Genomic DNA, 21,945 nt, shown 5'->3' on the forward strand with positions numbered 1-21,945 from the left:
TAACGCAGTTAAACAGCCGCTGCATAGAGTGATTCATCTATTTTTGAGTCATTGATAAACTAATTCAGCACCTACTGACGCCGCATTTAAGAACGTAAACCTTAAGCAACCTCCTAAGATATAGTTCGGGGCACGCCTAGAAATGGGATACCTTTAGTTAAGTTATACCTTTAGAGTCTTCGTAGCGCGCTAAGAGACAACGTTATCGGGAAATGCAGCCCTGCGCTCTGTCCCAATGTTTTTTCCCCTTTGGTCTATTGAGGTACAAACTACGTGTTTTGCTACTCTGGAATAGCAGATCTCTGGCCCATTGGGCTCTGGTTTCAGCTGGCGCTGCGTGTTCAGCTCCTCCAGCGTCTACACAGCTTCACAGAGCGCAGCAGACACTGATCTATATTTATGACAAATACAGTGTGTCTATATTTGTGTAGATCAGTGGGAGCAGAGGATGTAAACTGTAGTTGATGGTCCACTTCTGTAGGTGATCAGGAAGCTCTCTGCAGTTCCGGTGTCACTCCTGCTCACCCTAAACACATAATCAAAACCGTTTATCTACACTATCCTAACAATACAATCCAAGCCATGAATGCTGTGATTCAGATAAGTGTAATGTCACTGGTCACCTGTTCACTGCAACCAGGGATGGACCTCAATGTCGTCTAAAGTGGGACGGTCTGCCGCCGCGTCCCTGAGACACCAGCTGATCAACTGATGGCACTCTGTTACACACAATACAGTCTTCAGAAACACAAACCAACAAACTCATCCTGGGTTTCTACCTCTGAATGTTTGCTATCTCTTGCCTGTAGACAGCTCTCTAGGGAAGATCAGTCTGCTTCTAAAGGAGATCCTGTCTGCGGCTATGAAGGGGAAGCACAGGATGTTATAGAGCGTCACCCCCACAGACCAAACAGTAGCCGGTCCTGCATGATAGCGGCGCTGATTAAACCACTCAGGAGGGGCGTATTCGAGAGTACCTGAGAGACACAAGAAGACCAGAAACATCCACTGAATAAACTCCGGTCCAAACTAATTCTCTCACCAAAAGTTCACAAACATCCACAGAGCGTTTCCTCCTATAACGCAAACCCACCTGCAAAAGACGTGTAGGCCGAGTCCTTCATCAGCGCTCCACAACCGAAGTCCAGCAGCTTGATGTGGTGTGAAGCTGTGGAGATGAGCAGGTTCTCTGGCTTGACGTCCCGGTGCAGGACTCCGCGGCTCTCGCAGTGCTTCAGAGCGGAGATCAGCTGCACCAGCACTTTCTTGGCCAAGCTCTCATCCAGACAGCCGTTCTCCTCGCAGAAACTCTGCAGATCTTGGCAGGGAACTGGCCGTTCCAGGATCAGGCTGTAGCGGGTGTCACGCTCAAACCACTCCACGAGCTGCAGGACGTTGGGGCAGGCGGGAGCCGAATTGACCCGGGCCATCAATGCCACCTCCAGAGGCAGCAGACCCTGACCTTCCTGCAGGGACAAATGCTCCATTATATCCAGCGCTGAGCGAAACGGAGGAAACAGAACAACAGATTCACGCTGGAACTTACATCTTTCAGCATCTTTAGGGCCCTGTCCTTAGAGACGTACTTGATGGCCACCTGTAGACGATAAGCCACAGTAAATCACACCTGAATTTACTGATATCAACATTTATAAAGGCTGTCTGAACAAAGGAGGGAAGAAAATGTCTTACTGGCAGTCCGTCAGACCTGCGTATCCCAGCATACACGGCGCCGAATCCGCCCTTTCCCAGCAAACGGCCCTTCGCATATGCTGCTGCAAAACATACGATCAAAGAAACGTCTTAAGAGAAAACATGTTGCAGTCTCTAAAGCTGTACAAAGACATAACTTTAATGCAGTCCTTACATCAAACAGCTGAGGAATATTTTTTAATGACAAATCATTTAATAATTGAGCCATAACTTTTTAATATAAGTCTATTCTGACCTTTGCGAGAACGTTTCGCAGGTGTTTTAAATGAAGTGGATGGACTTCCATCGTCTGGTTCCTCCCGGCTCCCGCTCTGCCCCTTCCTCTTCCTGTCAGCCGGACCTGTGGACACAGACACAGCCAAATCAGAAGGCAGGGGGGCAAAATATCCTGGTAGTTCCTGGCCCAGTGTCGGGGTGGGGTCTGGCAGCGGCTCCTCGTGGTCTTCCGAACTGATGATCCAAACCTCCTGACTGGAAGCAGCTCTGCTGGATCTGCAGCGGCCTGGAGCTGGAATATTTCAAACATTAGAAGGGTCATTCCACGAAATCGGTGCCTTTTCAACTTAGAAAAATTAAAATATAAAATAAGTTTAATCTATGTTTTAAAAATATCCATGAAATGAAGACAGCTTAAAATGACAATAAATTCTATTGTGCCATCTCAGGCTATGAAATTTTTTATTTTATGACTATTTATCTACCTCATGTTTTGATATTTTTGTCATCCCTGTTACAGACACAAGCGTTACTATATACAATAGTTTTAATTAGAAATATGTTATAGTTTTAACATATTTGAGCAGTATTTTAGTCCCTCTTTTCAGTTGGATTGTTTCAAATTTTGGATAATTTTTTTCAATCTTATATTTGTCATTCAGATGACCAATAATTTACTAATTTTAGAGGATGATCACATGCCAATTAAGAAAAATATATATTTTTACAAGAGAGATATTAAAAGAAGGGCTTTGTTCAAAATACAATGTTGATAGGTATACAATGGAAAAACTGGGAAGGCCATTTCAAATATAATTTTAATATTTTTTATGAAATTAATGACGGTAACAGGATTGACATCATGGTAACAGGACTGACCAGAGTAACAGGGATGACAGGACACACATTCTTCAGCATACACTGCACAAATTTGTTTACATAATATTGTAAACTTTTTAAATTGCATTATATTTTTTGCACTTACTTGGCATAGTTGTATTAGTGAAGCACATTACATTTCAAAGATATCTAAAATTTTGACTACCATAGTAGGAAAAAAATATGGAGGGCGAGATCTGCTTGGTTACAAACATTCTTCCAATATCATTTGTTTTTCTGCTGCACTTAATGGCATACTACTATCATCTGAAAAAGTGCATTAAAGTGCAAATATAAAATAAAATTTAAATCACACAAATGTTAAAACTATTTAAACAGTTAATACTTTAATTACCAATAATACTAATACCAACAATTCTAACTAAAAATGTAACTGATCCTCATATACCACCCACTCTGAATAATATAGGCATTAGCTCAATAATACACGCAGGATGACATTTAAAAATGTTTGCATTTTACACAGATAAACTTTAAAAACAGAGTGGCTTAGGTGACACATGTAATGTCATCCCTGTTACCCACATGTCACAACCTGTTACTAGAAAAGTAACAGGGCTGACGGTAACAGGTTTGACAAATTCAAGCTAATTTGCTAACTGCTAGCTAACAGACAATACCACAAAAGCACATGGTGTAAACTTTGAAGCGATATTACTTGTAGATATTGATTTCATTATGTTAAATAAATAATAATTTTACTTTATACTTTAAAAATGGTAACAGGTTTGACATTGCATGATGTCCCCACCTCAGTCAACCCTCATAAATCATCAAAAATAGAACATTATAAAAGAGAGAGAGAAAATTACTTGTGTTTTAACTGTTGGAATAATGATGAGAGATGATGTAACTTCCTGGAAGTGATGTCACTGGAATGTACAATTGTTTTTTAGGGGTTTTTGGTGAGGGTAACAGGAATGACATGGAATCAAGGGACAACGATAAAATGATTTATATGTAAAAAAAAAAAAGTATACTTATGCCCAAACACTGCTTAACAATAAGAATATACTTATAGCTATATGCAAATGTGATTTTAGAATAATTTTGCCTTCAGTTTGCAAATTAAAAGTCCTGCTGAAAAAGAACAATCATATCGAGGGACATGGCAAAAACCTTACCCTTATCATCTTAGAAGCAATTTTAATTACTTAAAATAATATTTAATTGACTTTAATTTAATGTAATATTGAGGAAACAATACATAGTATTATTATGTTTTTAAATCACAAATTTATGTTTTGTTATAATAATTCTATGTCTGATTATTTCTTAGGGACACAAAAGGCACCGATTTCGTGGAATGACCCAGAAACTGTTTTTTAATATTATGAATAATTAATGTCAGTGGTTACAACAAATTGTTACTTTATTTTTTCAACTTTCTATGTTAATGACAAATAATTGATTAACTGAGCCATACATTTTTTAATATAAGTCTATTCTGACCTTTGCGAGAGCGTTTCGCAGGTGTTTTAAATGAAGTGGATGGACTTCCATCGTCTGGTTCCTCCCGGCTCCCGCTCTGCCCCTTCCTCTTCCTGTCAGCCGGACCTGTGGACACAGACACAGCCAAATCAGAAGGCAGGGGGGCAAAATATCCTGGTAGTTCCTGGCTCAGTATCGGGTGTAGCAGTGGATCCTCGTGGTCATCCGAACTGAGGATCCAAACCTCCTGACCAGCCGACTGACTGGAAGCAGCTCTGCTGGATCTGCAGCGGCCTGGAGCTGGAATATTTCACATCAAATAATTAGTCATATTTTAATAATAATCAATTACAAATTGTTCTTAGAGTAACTCAAGTTTATTTCATATGCAAGGAATCAAATACATGTGATCACTTAGCCCGGGAAATTTAGGGATCACATGTGGTTACCTCGCACAAGTTTCTTCACATTAATTTAGTCAATTATTGTACAACATCACACCAAAGAGTACAGAAGCCCAAGAGGCGAAACTCAATAGAACGCTCCATTGCAACCGTTGCCCCATGACGGCTGCCATTATGGACTGAAAACTGAAGGAAAACGCCGAAAAATAATGGAAGTCAATGGCACTGAACCAACTTAACATAACAAAAACTTAACATAACTTAATTTTTTCTGGCCGTCATATCTAAATATGAAAACAATTTCAAATACATTAATGAGGATGACCGACGTTAAATGACAGAAAATGTTACGTCTATGTGCTGGTTATGAATGGCCTAATTATCCTTCGGAAAATAGTATTTTGGGACAAAATATTACTATAGTACTATAAGACTACTATAGAAATACTATAGCGGCTCTAGGATATTAGAGGCATTACAGAACATAACATACTTCTGTGATGTTCTGTAATACCTCTATAATATTTTAAAGCTGCTATAGAAGTACTTCTATAGTATGTCCCAAATTACTACAGTATTCCTATAAGATTACTATAATATTTTGTCCCAAAATACTATAAGATTCCTATAGTATACTTTTTCGTAAGGGTATGCCCCACCGATTCGGCTTCATTAGCCTACCACTTACGGTTTGCAAAGATACAATTATAAAATTACTGCAAACCTTTTATCTATCAATATTTATGTTCTATTATGCATTTTCCTTGTTTTATGAATAACAGAAATTCATGAAATCATATATAGGCAGACACACAGTAATAAGATATTTATTCAAATGTTGATTTTGAAATTAGTGAACATCACCATATATATGATTTGGAAAAATAAATAAATAAATAAATAAAATAATAAATGAACATTTCTAAAGACAGTTAATCTTTTACATAGAATATCCCAAAAATATTAACAACTTGTTTTTCAACATCTTCAGTAAAAGTGCACACAGTGAACGTTTCAATGGCAAGAACAAAAACAAAATCAATCTGTGAATGTCCTATTACAGGCGGAAAGGTACAAAAAAAGATGTGCAATCTAGCAAGTGCACACATGAACTATAAACAGGACTAAAATGGAAGTGGTGTCATAAGATCTCAGTAATTTATTAGACACCACCATCTATTGTGTGTGCATTTGTGTATAATTTTTGCAATTTATTGCAGAACACTGCTTGCGTTTTGACAAAACTTATATTCATCTTCACAGTTGTGACTGGCGCGCTAACGATTTCAGCAGCTTTCAGTCAATAATGGCGGCCGCGCCTCAGCAGCGCCATCTACAGACTGTTACCCATAACACAACAGAGTTTCGCCTCTTGGGCTTCTCTACTCTTCGATCATACCATAACCCATACCAATCAACAAATACAGAAACAAAAATAAACACTCACCTCTTCTTTCACCCATGAGAGCCATCGACATCGACATCGTCCTCCAACCTGTAATAGAAACAATACAAAATACAATACAAAAAAAGAGAATATAATACAACCTTCTTCAGAAATACCCCTCCCCCAAAAAATAATCAAATCAAATAAAAAAACGAAATAAAACTCCAAACTCCGTCGAAAATTACAATAAAATAAAATTGTAATCAGAAATAATATGAACTCTTTCAAAAAATAAAAGTCGATGGAAAGAAAATATCTTCCGATCTCCTTCTAGAATAAAAGCCTCCTCAAAACTCTTTCAAACAGCCTCAAAATCTCGAGATTTGCACAGGAAACAATCTGCAACCGTGTCGGTGTCTCGCCTCCGCTCAACCAACAAACAGCGACGGATTCCACTGTTTATATTTAAAGTTCATATTCACAGGACGCGTCGCTATAGCAACTCACATGAGCACGCTCATATGCACGCACGCAAAAACACAAATAACGTCGCGTGCGTGAGTGCAGTTACGCTCTCGGTTTTGTACTTGTTTTATAATTCCTGGAATTTATCATTTTCAAAGCCTTAATTGTTCATCATAAGAAAATTGAGTACAATTAATGAATTCACAGTTGCAAATGACACCCCTTCAATTCAAAATATAGACATTTGATTTAAATGTAGCCTATTTCTTTGATTGGGACTCTATTTAATTTACCTAAAATTTAGAAATGTATGTATTTAAAATAGCGGGGCAAACTACATACTTGTTTGCCGTCCATTGAAGTCAAGCTTTGAAGTTTTATTTTATTCATAAAGTTTAGGCCTATTTTATTTCGATGTATGATTTTGTTTTATTACCATACATTATTCCTAACCGTAATATTTAAGTCCGAATCGTCACATGACATCGCAGATACATTTAACTCTTAATAAACTTAAATGATATGTGTTCATAAACACTGAGAGATGGTGCTAATGATCATTATACATCATGAACGTCATCACCCGTTCCTTCATTAGTAAAATCATATAATGGGCTTTTTCGTTTTGTTTTGGGCTCGTTTATTAATTTTAATTTCTTCACCCCTCGACTACTAACCGGTTTAATTCACAGGACTAAATTTAAAATCACTCATTTTTTTTTTTTTTTAATAATTATTAAATGCAGCACGACTTTCAATCTAATGTATTTCAATGGGACGTATTTTTCGTGCCTGCACCACGTTTTTCTTTCGAGAGCACAGTATTGTTTTTTTCTCAATTGTTATTCATTTTGCAAACTTTAAGAGCTACATTACTCAACATTTAATCAAGAGATTTTAATCCTCGTTTTTATTGCTTTATATTCGGTAGGCTATACTCAACATTAATCTATTTATTCGTGTCCAAGGGCACAGATATCCTTCTTTTTTTTTTCGTGTCACTCACGACTTTCAATGTATTTCAATGGGACGTATTTTTCGTGCCTGCACCATGTCTTTCTTCCGAGAGCACACTATTTTTTTTACAATTGTTATTCATTTTGTAAACTTTAAGGGCTACATTACTCAACATTTAATCAGGAGATTTTAACCCTTGTTGTATTGCTTTATAGGTATTCGGTAGGCTACTCAACACGAATTGGTTCGTGTCCTCTGGCACGAATTTTCTTCTTTTTTTCGTGTCACTCAGCACGACTTTCAATCTAATGTATTTCAAAGGGACGTATTTTCCGTGCCTGCACCACGTCTTTCTTTGCAACACGGTCTCAGCCCTATTCGTCACTTGACAACGGAGAGGGTCGTCCGATAGATTTGAGTGCAAATCCCTCATCTTTGAATTTTGAACTTTGATTATTTTTCTAACACTAACTCTTTTTCCTCTCTTTTTTATTTAATTTTATACATTAAAATTACATAATTTCAGGACGGTATATTTTCTATATGCTTAAAACATTCATCATTATATTTGATAATTTTCGATCACATATTGTGGTAATTTCCCCCTCACGTCCATAAGCCGACTTTGAGGGTAGCTAGCTGAAACCCTTTTCTCATTCGGTAATATCACGATTTTTCCTCTCTTTTTAATATAATTTAATATAACATCTGCTGTAGGCTTAAAACATGCCTTAATTTATTGTGGGATATTTTATAATTGTCGATGGTATTTAAATTTGCAATAGTGAGCCTACTTTGCTTTTTTTGCGCCAAAAAAAGAAAAGACAAAAAGAATAGCCTACTTTTATATAACTTTCATCTCAATACTGATTATTAAGTTGTAAAAAAATAATTATATAACCTACTGCAGAAATGTTTATATTACTTTCTATGGACATATCCTTTGGCAAAGAGATGGATGCATTCTGGGAAGTGATATGTGTTTAAATGTAATGGCTACATACTCGTGTTTCCTTCACTTGGACATTTATGCTGACCCCTTTAAAATTGAGCACGGATATAAAATATTAAGACTGTACTTTTTAATTATGATTGATATTTTGGCGCAATTTTGTGCAACACGTCACTGTGTGCGACCATCGCAGAAACCATTGCCCAGCGCGATTCCACCACGGTAAGTCGCTTACAACAGTCTAATAAGCAAGATGAATTCATAAGCATTATTTACACGTCCAAAATTAATACAATTACGAGTTTATAAAAGAAAATGTTCTGGGCCTATATAGGTTCTAGATATATATGTAGGCCTATATATATTAATAAAAATTAATAATAAAAAAATGTTACGTGACTTTTAACAGTAGCACAGGAAATAAGAACGTGATCTGTATTTATTTATCCTAAGCATTTATAAGAAAATGGGAATCACTCACTATTAGGGTACACTTTTTAAATCTTATATCAACATAACACTACATAATTAACATTTTATTTTGTTCTCCCTGCAGATCCTGTCAAACATATCACCTGTCGAACATATCTGAACCTGCTTTTTAAAACCCAAAGGCACTTTTAAGAGCCATCTCTTCATTATTTTCTATATCTTACATCCTCTCTGTTCTCACTATCTATATTTCTGTCCATCTCTTCAATCTTTATCTATCTCACGGTCTTTATCTATTGCTCTTTCTTTCCTCCCTGTCTGTCTTTGTCTACTTGTCTGTCTTACCCATCTTTTGTCAGCCTGTCTGTTTGTATCTCACTCTGACTGTCTGTCTGTATCTGACTGTCTGTCTGTATCTGACTGTCTGTCTGTATCTGACTGTCTGTCTGTATCTCACTCTGACTGTCTGTCTGTATCTGTCTGTCTGTCTGTCTGTATCTGACTGCATTGCAATGGCCACCAAGCATAAACTTGATTCAAAGGATCCCCACTACCAAGAGGGGAGACGCATGGCTCTGGAGCTGAAACATGAACACATTCTAGCTGAAGCCAAGGTTAGAGTTTTTGTACACCTCAATCATTTTATAACAAACATAACAAATTAAAGTAAAACATGATGAGGAATATGTAAGAATGATGAGTGCAGAAGATTTAATTCAGGTATATTGCATGATGCATCCTGCCATGCTCTGTGACGTGTTAATAAGGGAATATAATAATAATAATAGTATATGCAGTTCCATTCCTCTGAGTTACAGAGACTTGGAGAATCTATTCCAAGGCTCATTTAAGCTGTTCAACACCTTACTAACACACTATGTTGTGTTTTCCTTTCACAAGTTACCTGCCTTTTGGTTACCATATTTTTATCAACATCAGTCTTACAAGAAATATTCACTCCAATACACAGAGAGCAGCTGATGAGAGGAAACGTGTACGAGACCCTCCACACACCTCTAAAAGGGACTCTGTAGGACGTGGTAAGCCGAGGGGGACGCCAAGCCTCCGCTACAGGTTATATCTGGATTATTTGATATTTGTAGGAATTTACTATGACAATGTTGGACCAACTCAAATTAGAACAATGTAATTGTTTATTGAGAGTTTAAAATATTCAAATATATAAAAAGACATTAAAAAGTAGATAAACCTTTCAGTGACATTATTGTAGAAGACACTACCAAGTACTTAACAAACATATGTCTGATTTCATAAATTGTTTAGTATATAGTTTGAAAAGAAGAACAAGAATAGAGTGTGATAGCCTAACTTGTTCTTATTCTTCTATTACTGTTTTACAGCCACATACCCCACGGTTGATTGCTCCACTTGCTGCAACCTCAACAAAACTAAATCCTCAAGAGGAATTTGGTAATTCACAGTGATGAATTTATGCATGTACAGTATAAAAAAAGTGTTCATTCTAATACTGATCAGTTGACTTTTAATTGTTCCTTATCTACAGTAAATTATCCCTTACCGCTTTATTTTTGGATTTTCTTTACAGAAAAAAATATGGAGAGGCTCTCTGATATTTTGGCGTCATGTTCTTCTGCTGCTCAGCCTCAAAGTAGCTCTGCATCATCATGGTCTTTTCGGCAGCAGAAAGCCTCCGAGCGCTGGAAAGAAGCAAGACCATACCACCTAAAATGCCTTATTTCAAAAGAGGCTGTTGGTCATCCCCTGTGTTGCCTTTGCAACGAGCCTGCTGTTATTAGGTTGGTTTTCATTAATACCAAACTTCAATTACCCAGGGTAGGTTTGCTGAGTGCCCTGCTTTATAGGCTAAGATGCATGTCTTTTGGGATGGGAGAAGACTTAGATACCCAGATGAAAAACACATTAATGAGAAAAGTAAATCTTGCTGTGAGGTGACAGTGCTAAACACTGAGCCACTATGCAATCCTATACAATAAAATCAAACCTAGTAAAAGTGAAATAGCTTAAATAGAGTGTACAGTACTTTATATGAGTTATTAACCTGTAATAATGTATTATATTATAATATTGTTTTATTTTCTCCTTAGGTGCAGAGAGTGTCTTCCTGAGGAGTGGTTCTGTTGGGACTGTGATGTATTGCATCACAAAAAACAGCCACTCCACAACAGGGAATGCGTGATTCGTGGTTTTTTTGAAGCCATTCCTCCGACCACCACACATGCATCATTAAAGGGGAAGATGGATATTGCACCCATGAGCAAGGTACGTTCTCACGAAAGCTTTAATTTTGCTGTTCAATGTGTGTTAGCAGACAGTTATAGATAATCTAAATAATTGGTTTTCCTTCTTTTTGCTAGCTTGCATTTTGCCAACTGTGAAGGTGCCAGACTGCTCCTGTGGAGGCACAAACTTTACTGTGTTACCAGGCAAACCAGTGATTTTAATTACCATCAATGGTAAAAAAAAAAAAAAATATATATATATATATATATATATATATATATATATATATATATATATATATATATATATATATATATATATATATATATATATATATATATATATATATATATATATATATATAGTGTGCTGTGGCATTGTGCTTATAATTGCAGAAGTGACAGAACATATGGAATAGCACATGGTATTGTTATTAACTGAAACAAAGACAGATGTTTGTTTGTTTTTGTCCTCCGCAAAGAAAAAAAATTATTAGCATCTTTCCAGCATGATGTCCAATCAACACAGCAGTGTGGAATTTAGTGAATTAGAAAATATAAATGTGGGATTATAGGAACTTGTGCAATGTCTCTCAACCATTCACAATGTGCATAATGAACTAAGTGTTGTAAAATTAAGTATTTGGTAAATGTGTATTATATTTTTAATAATTTTTTTTTGTTCCAAGGGCGTTTTGACTTGCATCAGCCACTGTATGAATGTCAAACATGCCAGCAGCAGTGGACCCCTGACTTTAAAGACCTCCTAAGAAGTGGATATTGGCCAGCCTCCGTCACCAATTCCACACTTTATACATTGGACCTCTTGAGCTCCCTTCAGGAACTCAAGATCATCTCTCCGGGATTCTCCAGACAAGCCTTCGCAAAGCTGCTGGAACATCGCACTAAGTGTGGAGGAAGAGTAAGTGTAAATGTTATTACCATTTTATATTAAAAAAAAATCCATAAGCAGACAATATCAAAATATAATTTCATTCTATATATTGTCCAGTCTGGACCTATCAACGGCGATGCACTGCAGCAAAGCTTCTTAGAGCTTTCGTATGCATCATTTGAGGAAGACCAGCTCTGCTGTAGTGCTCCTTTCACTTGCCCAGCCTGCACGCCGGAAATGTTGGCTGTTTCAGCAGATGGAAACAGAAAGCTATATCGCTTTCGCCGAAACGGAAGGTGATCTTTCTTCCAGTCTTTTTATTGATTTATTTTCTTACTTCATATATTTCATGAATGGAGTTTCTATTTTTCTTTCTTCCTCAGCTCTGATGATCCTGGCTTTTCTGAGGGGCTCTTTGTGGCTGAAGACAGTGCGTGTGTCTAGATTTGTCGACACCATACAGAAAGCAGTGAAAAATGCAAGTTGACAAAATAGTTGTTACAATAATAAACGAAACCCCCACTTCAATTACTGTTGACTACCAATTACAAAATCAAATTGAGAGAATAAATGCCATATATTGAATGACGCCATTGTATTGAAATTTGATTTGTCGTGTTTGTTTTGTGTGTCATAGACACAGGGAAGAGGCACATGTGGGGACTCCCAGTGGACAGCAGCAAGGGAAACTTCAAGGAGGGCTTCAAAATTGGATGAAGAGGGGATGGAGGTTGCTGTGTGTCGCCATGGGTTCCTTTTGAAAGCCCTTAATATGTACAGGGGGGAGATATTTGCCTACCCTCTGTACCTTCAAAGGGAGCTCATGTCAGCCAAGGCACAATTCTTCGCAATGGACGTGGCATGCAAATACTGGAGAAAGTTGCTAGTGTCCTTCCTGCTCTTCAGGAACTGACCACTATGAAACCCTTTCTCAGTGTAATGCATGCTCGAGCCCATGCTACTAAGTGTGAGGTGTGTATAATATTTTGGCATCATATGTACATTTGTAATATTTACAAGCACATTAATAATATGAAATATAAGTTAAGCTACACTATATTATCTTGTCTTTTTGCATAACCATTTCTTGCATGGAATGTAATGCCCTTTGATGCAAATTTTGGTTTGTGATATTGGGCTATATAAATAAAATTAAATTGAATTTCTTCCACCCTTTACTAACAGATTAATTGGAGTGGCAGGAACCAGGAAGGAGCAGGGACAACCGCTGGTGAGGAGGTGGAGCAAGTGAACAGCTACCTCTCACGTTGTGCCCTGACGACCAAATATATGTCCAAAGCAGGTGATCAGAGTTTGCAATATTCGTGTATACTTTTTTTTAGATTGATCATCATAACCTCATTATTTGCTTTCAACAGCACGGGTGGACATGCTTACATTGCATGCAATAGGGTGGAATGAGAAAAAAAATCTCTCTTTACATCAGGCACTTTCCACGAGATATGTGAAGGTAAGTCTCATATTAATTGTTTTGTGTGTCCTTTTGTTGTGTTTACTTGGCCTGTTGTTAATCATACAAAGTTTTAATCCTGATTATTGTATAACACTGTTCATCAGACTTGTCAGAGACTCAATGATGAGACTGCAAGGCTAGCTGACCTAAAAACAGAGCTAGATTGCACAGATGAAGTGGTGACACAGTGGCTATCTGATGTAAAGGAATGGGCAGCTGGTGGTAAGCATGACCAGATAAAAGAAACAACAAACATCCCTTTCTACAGTCTAAATTTTATGTTTGATATTAAAGAGCAGCAGAAAATAGTAGGCGGATCATCATCTAATGTGATGCCACATTTTTCTCAGGTTTATTAGTATATTCCAGTTCCCTGCAGGAAGTGCACATACAAAGTTTAAATAAGTTGGATTAAAAGGTTTTACATAAAATTCAAACAGAGAAACGGTTCTGTGTTGTTTTAACAGTGAATTTGCTTTCACTATATCTTCTACAGAGACACCTGATACATCTCGTGCCAGTCAAGGCACAACACACAGAGGAATGCAGCAATCAATTGAGGGGCTCTACCTTAGTGTGAGGCACCGGAAGCGAACCCTCTACCGTCAGAATGGTATAACTATATAATATAATAGGTTGATAAATTCAGGCTACTGTATGCATCCTACTCCACCAACATGGAATTAGCTAATAATGTAGTAGCACAGTTCAGCTCAATCATTGAATTCTGTTCTTTAAATGACCAGTCTGTAGGATTTAGTCGTATCTATCAGTGAGGTTTGACGATTGCAACCAGCTTCCCTCGCCTCTATCTTTCCAAGCTACGGTAGCCGACGAGAAAATGTGAGAGGTACAATCTAAACCCAGTGTTTGTGTGTCCGTTGTGGGCTACTGTAGGAACATGGAGGTGCAACATAGCGGCCTCCGTGGAAAGGGAACATATTTAGATAAAAAACTGCCCATTCTAAATTAATTAATGCACAATTATTATTTTCAGGCAATCATGAAAAGTGTGTGTGTGTGTTGGTTATTCCTGCAAATAGATTCCCCCCAAAATGTTAAACACTGGACAATTTGTTTCCCATGTCAGTCTACATTATAATTTTCACATACTTCAATAACTGCAGCTTTGCTTTTAAAATTTTTGGTGCTATAATTTTTTTCTTGTTGAAGAGTTCTGTCAAAAACCTCTACCTCTGTACTTAATGTCTTTCTAGACAGCAGCAAGTTTCGCCATCGCCTTCGAAGGAAGCTGGCAGAAGACAAAAAACTCCTTCTTCAGGAGATACAGAAATACAATGATCTTGTACTAGACTCTGCAACAACCATTGATGTAGCTGTGGTGGAGCATTCCCTTACTGGAGATAGCACTGTGTCTCAAATATGGCCGTGGGAGGTTCATGGCAGTGGTATGTCTGTTTTTAGATGCTTCACAGGAATTTATTTACAGTTCTGCTTTATAGAGTATACTGAACTAAGGCATGCATGTTACATATTGAGTGTTGTAATATTAATTTAGTTTAATGGTGTATTTTCAGTTTTCTTATGTATCAATTTGATAAAAAAAGTCAATGTTTGTAGTGATTATCCAAGATTGTCTCATGTATACATATAACTGTTATTGATTCTTAGCAAACATTTCAATCAAGAAACGAGTGCACGAACAAGTGATGTTAACAAGGCGACTACATGAGGAAACAAGAGTTTTGGTTTTGGAGATGGAACAACACTGCACGTGGTTGCAGAGCCTGGCAATGGTTCTCAAGAACAAGTTGGCTGAGGAGGGTAAGTTTAATTAAAACCCTGTCCATATAATGTGTTTTAAAAAAACATACAACAAAACACGTCAGTCACAGAACTTGGATGGAGTAGAACGGTTATGGCTCTCTTTGCCGTAGTCCTTTGGGATATACATAAAATGGGGATTAAAGTTGTTACTGTAGCTATGGTAACAAGTCAGTAAGGCTATAAAGATTCACATTTGCTTGAAAGATGTGCAGATTTGTTGTACTATGTCTGTTACTGGAAAGCGGAAATGAACAAAATAATTTTTGTCCTGATGTGTTACATGGGGTTAGCATAACATCAAGATTAATCTTATTATTATCTCCCCCAGTCAACATAGAAAACCTTGCTGGTCAGCAAGTAACAAAATGTGTTACTTCAGCAAAACTGTAGTGAAGAAGAAAACTGTTAACTTAAAACAGCTATCAGACATATATATGCTGCTTTGGGCCTCCCTCCATAAAGTCACCTCAGTGAGCCATGTTGCTTTAAGTTGTTTTATACAGAAGCTAGCCTGGTCCCATGTCAGCGATACACATAAAAATGCCAATCATCCTGCTATGTAGATTTGAATTGGTGATATCTTTTTACTCCATTTAAGTTATTTGGCCTTATGAAACAATCTTAAAGGTTGTATCAGTGATTTCAGGCCCAAACATAAATGATCACATTCATCTAATCTTTCCTAACGATCCGCTAGCTGCCCGCCCCATAAGCAAGCCGTCAAAAAAACGTGTCTCTGTAGGCAGCCTAGGCTCTGAGATCTGCACACAAAAACAATTGGGTTCACCAACCACTCAAAACCAAAATAAATAATGTTCCAACCAATCACAGCGGGTGTTGTGAGGTTTTGCGCTCGTGCACGGCTGCCTATGACGGCTGCATGCGAAAACCTCACAATACCCACCCCTGTCGGTGATTGGTTGGAACACTATTTATTTTGGTTTTGAGTGGTGGTAAGCGCAATTGTTTTTGTGTGCAGAGCCTAGGCTGCCTACAGAGACGCGTTTTTTTGACGGCTTGCTTATGGGGCGGGCAGCTAGCGGATCATTAGGAAAGATTAGATGAATGTGATCATTTATGTTTGGGCCTGAAATCACTGATACAACCTTTAATATAGTTTGTCTTTAATGTAATCTTGTTTGTATTTTGAGACGTAGACCAGGGAAATGAGGGACTTTGCTGTCTCTTAAGAAGAAGACTGTCAGAGGTGTCAGAAAGGTTCCAAGTGGTCCTCCAACAGTACAAGACTGCCTTAGGTCCTGAGGCCTCTGTCCTTCTACATGTTGAAGAGGAAGATCAAAGTGGCCTCAGTAGTCCAGACACCAGTGAGGATGAAGAGGAAAACACAATTTAGGTAATTTATTTATTATTATGTATGTTTGTTTGTTTGTTTTTTGGAATAATCCCCTGTTAAGGCCATTGCACACTGAGTCCGAAATTTTCGCACGTTAAAAAATAAATACGACCTCACGTTATGTCAATCACGCTTGCACACTGCCTACGAAGCTTTCGTCCGTCATAAAAAAAATTTGAAACAGGTTCGATTTTCTAGGTTTTTTGCATGTGTGCAAAGACCTTTACTGATATTCTTATTAATTTATTTGTGTATTTTATTAATGCTTTACACACCTTACTTATTCTAAAACAGCTGAAAATCACCCTCTGATCCTAATTCTTGCTTTTTTGTTTTTCTGTATTTCCCCAGATGGAAGCTGCAGGAAGGACTATGTTGAAGGAAATGGACTTGCCCTAAATCTGTGTATTATTATTATGCTTATTGATTAACTACATCAAAATCTTGTTGAAAATTCAAACTGTATCTTTAGATTTTCCAAGCAATTTAGTAAGCACATTGCAGTTCATTGAAAATGCACAAACCTCTCAGTATAGGTGCACCAATCTTATCCAAAAATGTCAACTTTGCATGTATGATATTACCAGATGTAATTACTGGGCTCAAATGATATTAGGGTAGTGTATACTCTTTTAAGAGAGACTCCCATTAATTGTGGTGACCCTGTGACCTTTTCTTTTGCACCAACGTTAGGCCAAACTTTTGACTTGCATACAACAAATGTTATGAACCGATTTCTGTAATTTGCTCAGCAATGAATCATGTCATGTTGACCTTATGACATTCCCTGTAGCACAATCATTAGACCAGAATGTAAAATTGAATATTGTCTAATTGGGCAGATTGCCATGAAATCTTGTAAGCACATGATGACTTTGGTGACCTCATGACAATTCCTCTATCATCACATTTAGGCCTTAATGTAAAAACTCATTCTTTATTGCATTTCTCAATATTCACTTATTCTGTGGTGCAGCAGCAGTGTCTGTGTCAGTCTATGATATTTAGTTTTTCCCCAGAGGAGGCTGCCTATGGATCACTACTTGATTGAGTTTATATAACTGTTGTGTAACTTTATATCACTGCAAAGATGCATTATAGTGTGTAACAGAAAAATACACCGTTTTTTATTTTACGATTATAATTTATATTGTATATTATTACAGTTGACAGATGACTTTGTTCTGCTGGAGCTTTTTGCAAGTGAACTTAACCTCACAGTCCAATGTTTTAAAATATAGCCTTATGGCTTGTTTGACAAATATGCATTTGGTGTATTTTCACTGGTATTGTTGTGAAAGACAAGAAATAAAGTATATCCAAAGATGAATATTTTGTTTTTACTTTTTCATACTTTATTGAAAAACAATATTTTATGTTTTTATAGTTGATAAAAAACATCACACTGTGGAATCTTGTTTACAGATAAACTGTTTAACAGTTTAAACTCTGTTTAACATAAAACTGCATTATTAATTACTTTAATGCATGTCTTTTTACTTATTTTCAAACAATCAACCTTGTTTGTAATTAAACAAGATCTATCATAATAAGTAATGTGTATCTGTTAGGTGTATATGTTACAGTTTTCTCGATTACTGAAACACTATAACTGGATTTGAACTCAAATTTCAAAAACACAACACTGTTTATCAAAAAGCACACCCTTTCCCCCAAACTATAAACACAACGCCCCAGTTTTGACACATGAGTCAGATTTGTTAAACTTTCACTGAAAAAAAACTTTACACACATTATCCATTTATCATTGCCTACACAATGTTGTAATTTAGAAAGCACTACACAAAGAGTCAAAACTGATCACACAGCAATCAGAACCTTCAACAGATCGATGAAACGGATAAGATGAGAGGGGGAGGAGAAAGGGAAAGGGAAAAGAGACAAGCAGTCTCAGATTAGATTTGTGCTTTTACAGCTACATGTTATGCTACAGCTAGTTAGGGTTAGGGTCAGGGTAACCCTAACCCTCTGTGGGAACGAAGAGCTGTGGGCACTTAGGGCTGTGGAAACACAGGGCTGTGGGAACATAGGCACGCTCCCCCCTGTAGAGACGTGCCATTGAACTTGTTACCAAGCGTACAAATCAGCGTCCATACTTGAAGTTCTTCCAGTTTCCAGAGTAGGGTTGGTTTTAGGGTTATAAAATTGTAGCTTTACTATACACTAGTGCTGTCAAACGATTAAAATATTTAATCGCGATTAATCGCATTAATGCCATAGTTAACTCACAATTAATCGCACATTTTTATTTATTCTAAATGTCCCTTGATTTCTTTTTGTCCCATTATTTTTTCTTATTTTAATGCTCTTATCAACATAGAAAAGTGGATCGGCTTGCTTTGTTCAAATGTTTGTTTTATTGAAAACAACATTGGCATACTGTAGTGTTCGATTTCACACCAACATTCTCACTTGAAGCAGTCATTCACACTCACAAATAATCGCTCACACAATGTAACACTGTCCATCAATAAAAGGGTGAAAAAAAATACTTTGTTGCACAAACAGCCCCTTCAACAGCCCTTTCTAAGGGATCAAAACAGGGTGATACAAAATAAAATTACAAAGTGCACATGCAAGGTAAACTAGGACTCCGCCTATAGTGCAGTTAAACCAGGGGTCGCCAACTAGCGGACTCCGGTCCAAATCCGGACCGCGAAGCCTTTTGACGTAGGCTAATGAAACAGTTAACGTTGCAATGCTCACTGTTGCGTTCAGACCCAGACGCGCGGTCAAGCATGCAGGTGCACACCGGACGCGAATGACGCGACATGCACGCCGCTTAATTCGCGCCGCAGAATGTCTATTTGCGTCTTTGCATTGACTTAAATCACTCGCGCAAAACACTTCATTCGCGTCCGGTGTGAATGCACCATCAGAGCAGGAAGCAGCGCTCAAGACAAGCACTTTTAGTTGAAGACCCCTGAGTTAAACCATGGCATAATACGTTTCTCATTTCGGCGTCTCACGCTTGCCATCCACGTCTACTCTTTTAATGGCCCAAACGAGTGCGGGCAGCCGCAGCGTGCCTGATGTTTTGTTTCCGGTCTAGCTACATCCGGAGTGGTGTTGTAGTTTTTCTAACGTTACTAGTTGCTGCAACAGCATGTGAAAAAACTACAAAGTTTGTTAGACCAAAAAGAACGTTAATCTCGCAATAAAAAAATTGACGCCGTTAAAATAGGTTTGCGTTAACGTCGTTAATAACGCGTTTAACTGACAGCACTACTATACACTCACCTAAAGGATTATTAGGAACACCTGTTCAATTTCTCATTAATGCAATTATCTAATCAACCAATCACATGGCAGTTGCTTCAATGCATTTAGGGGTGTGGTCCTGGTCAAGACAATCTCCTGAACTCCAAACTGAATGTCAGAATGGGAAAGAAAGGTGATTTAAGCAATTTTGAGTGTGGCATGGTTGTTGGTGCCAGACGGGCCGGTCTGAGTATTTCACAATCTGCTCAGTTACTGGGATTTTCACGCACAACCATTTCTAGGGTTTACAAAGAATGGTGTGAAAAGGGAAAAACATCCAGTATGCGGCAGTCCTGTGGGCGAAAATGCCTTGTTGATGCTAGAGGTCAGAGGAGAATGGGCCGACTGATTCAAGCTGATAGAAGAGCAACTTTGACTGAAATAACCACTCGTTACAACCGAGGTATGCAGCAAAACATTTGTGAAGCCACTACACCGTAACCTTGAGGCGGATGGGCTACAACAGCAGAAGACCCCACCGGGTACCACTCATCTCCACTACAAATAGGAAAAAGAGGCTACAATTTGCACAAGCTCACCAAAATTGGACAGTTGAAGACTGGAAAAATGTTGCCTGGTCTGATGAGTCTCGATTTCTGTTGAGACATTCAGATGGTAGAGTCAGAATTTGGCGTAAACAGAATGAGAACATGGATCCATCATGCCTTGTTACCAATGTGCAGGCTGGTGGTGTAATGGTGTGGGGGATGTTTTCTTGGCACACTTTAGGCCCCTTAGTGCCAATTGGGCAACGTTTAAATGCCACGGCCTACCTGAGCATTGTTTCTGACCATGTCCATCCCTTTATGACCACCATGTACCCATCCTCTGATGGCTACTTCCAGCAGGATAATGCACCATGTCACAAAGCTTGAATCATTTCAAATTGGTTTCTTGAACATGACAATGAGTTCACTGTACTAAAATGGCCCCCACAGTCACCAGATCTCAACCCAATGGAGCATCTTTGGGATGTGGTGGAACGGGAGCTTCGTGCCCTGGATGTGCATCCCACAAATCTCCATCAACTGCAAGATGCTATCCTATCAATATGGGCCAACATTTCTAAAGAATGCTTTCAGCACCTTGTTGAATCATCCAGTATATATCCAGAATCATCCACCTTAACAAATGTAACCACACTCCAATTTTTTTATAAAAACTTGAGAGCCCTGATTAAATTATATATGGATAATTCGAAAATCTAAATTTTAATTAAAAAAGAATCCACAAGTTTCACATATAAATATGCTCAATGTAGTCTGTTCCTTTTGTCTCAACCACTTCATCCTCATATTGTTTTGAATTAAATTTATGTATGGAAAAGTAAAAACAAAAATTATCATCTTTTGCAAGTGTTATTGTAGTGTATTTGTGTTCTTTCACAAAAATATAAGTGAAAATATTCCAAATGCTTATTTATTGCTTAATTACTCACTAGAGGCTTAAAGAATGATCAAACAAATTTATTGACAAGGTGCATAACAAATTGAAACTATATAGTTTCATAGGCAATTGGACCACATCAAGACTTCATTCTTTTAAGAGAAATGCATGATATGAAAAGGGATATCCCCTACATGGAGACACTGGTGGTGGTGAAGGGGTGAGTAGCAATGCTGAGATCTAGATGAATGTGGAGCTCTTCTCCTGATGACCACAGTGGAGGGACCTACTGTATGACACGATTGGCTCAAGAGGGTTGAGATGAAAATACATTTGGTTTAAGACATAAAACACCCAGTCAGCTGATGAGTTTGGAGTAGAAGAGAGTGAGAGAGACAATGTAAAAGATATGATATAATGTGAGAGTATAAAGAAGGACAGTCTTATTTTTTTGAACTTCATATTTTAGCTTCATGTCAAACAAGCCATAAGGTTGTATTTCTTAACAGTGGACTGTGAGGTTAAGTGAACTTGAAAAGCACAGAAAACAGAACATGAAATCAAATTACACGTCAACTGTAAAAAAAATAACAGAGCAATTTATGATCATGAAATATGAAACATGCTTTTGAATAACATCTGAAAAAGAAAATTCAGTTGGATTAAGTACATTTCTAGTACATTCCC

General features: G+C 37.7%; 2 protein-coding genes across 3 annotated transcripts; one reads left to right on the forward strand and one right to left on the reverse strand.

Annotated features, from left to right (window-relative positions):
- Nucleotides 1-627: 627 nt before the first annotated feature.
- Nucleotides 628-9,206, reverse strand: LOC307124740 (serine/threonine-protein kinase pim-3-like; the record flags this gene model as incomplete). Its single annotated transcript, XM_079814180.1, has 8 exons — nt 628-719; nt 804-977; nt 1,094-1,466; nt 1,547-1,597; nt 1,693-1,775; nt 4,282-4,560; nt 6,112-6,159; nt 9,203-9,206. The coding sequence occupies 8 exons, from the start codon at nt 9,204-9,206 to the stop codon at nt 628-630; spliced, it is 1,104 nt and encodes a 367-aa protein (XP_079670306.1).
- Nucleotides 9,189-17,918, forward strand: LOC307124624 (uncharacterized protein). 2 transcript variants are annotated; one of them, XM_079813976.1, is made up of 17 exons: nt 9,189-9,471; nt 9,828-9,931; nt 10,219-10,288; nt 10,945-11,119; nt 11,215-11,313; nt 11,769-12,001; nt 12,092-12,270; nt 12,358-12,452; nt 12,612-12,946; nt 13,160-13,205; nt 13,318-13,445; nt 13,553-13,670; nt 13,945-14,061; nt 14,666-14,857; nt 15,081-15,233; nt 16,394-16,590; nt 16,942-17,918. In XM_079813976.1, exons 11-16 carry the CDS (start codon nt 13,365-13,367, stop codon nt 16,588-16,590), a joined length of 858 nt encoding a protein of 285 aa, XP_079670102.1. In that variant the 5' UTR covers nt 9,189-9,471; nt 9,828-9,931; nt 10,219-10,288; nt 10,945-11,119; nt 11,215-11,313; nt 11,769-12,001; nt 12,092-12,270; nt 12,358-12,452; nt 12,612-12,946; nt 13,160-13,205; nt 13,318-13,364; the 3' UTR covers nt 16,942-17,918. The 2 variants fall into 2 exon arrangements, with proteins under 2 accessions (XP_079670102.1, XP_079670101.1); XM_079813975.1 differs by lacking the exons at nt 9,189-9,471; nt 9,828-9,931; nt 10,219-10,288; ... (3 more) ...; nt 12,092-12,270; nt 12,358-12,452 and adding an exon at nt 13,249-13,277 and having other exon boundaries at nt 12,822-12,946; nt 13,160-13,198; nt 13,354-13,445.
- Nucleotides 17,919-21,945: the final 4,027 nt, after the last annotated feature.

Source organism: Gobio gobio (genome assembly GCF_949357685.1).
Source record: "Gobio gobio genome assembly, chromosome: 4".
NCBI lineage: Eukaryota > Metazoa > Chordata > Actinopteri > Cypriniformes > Gobionidae > Gobio > Gobio gobio.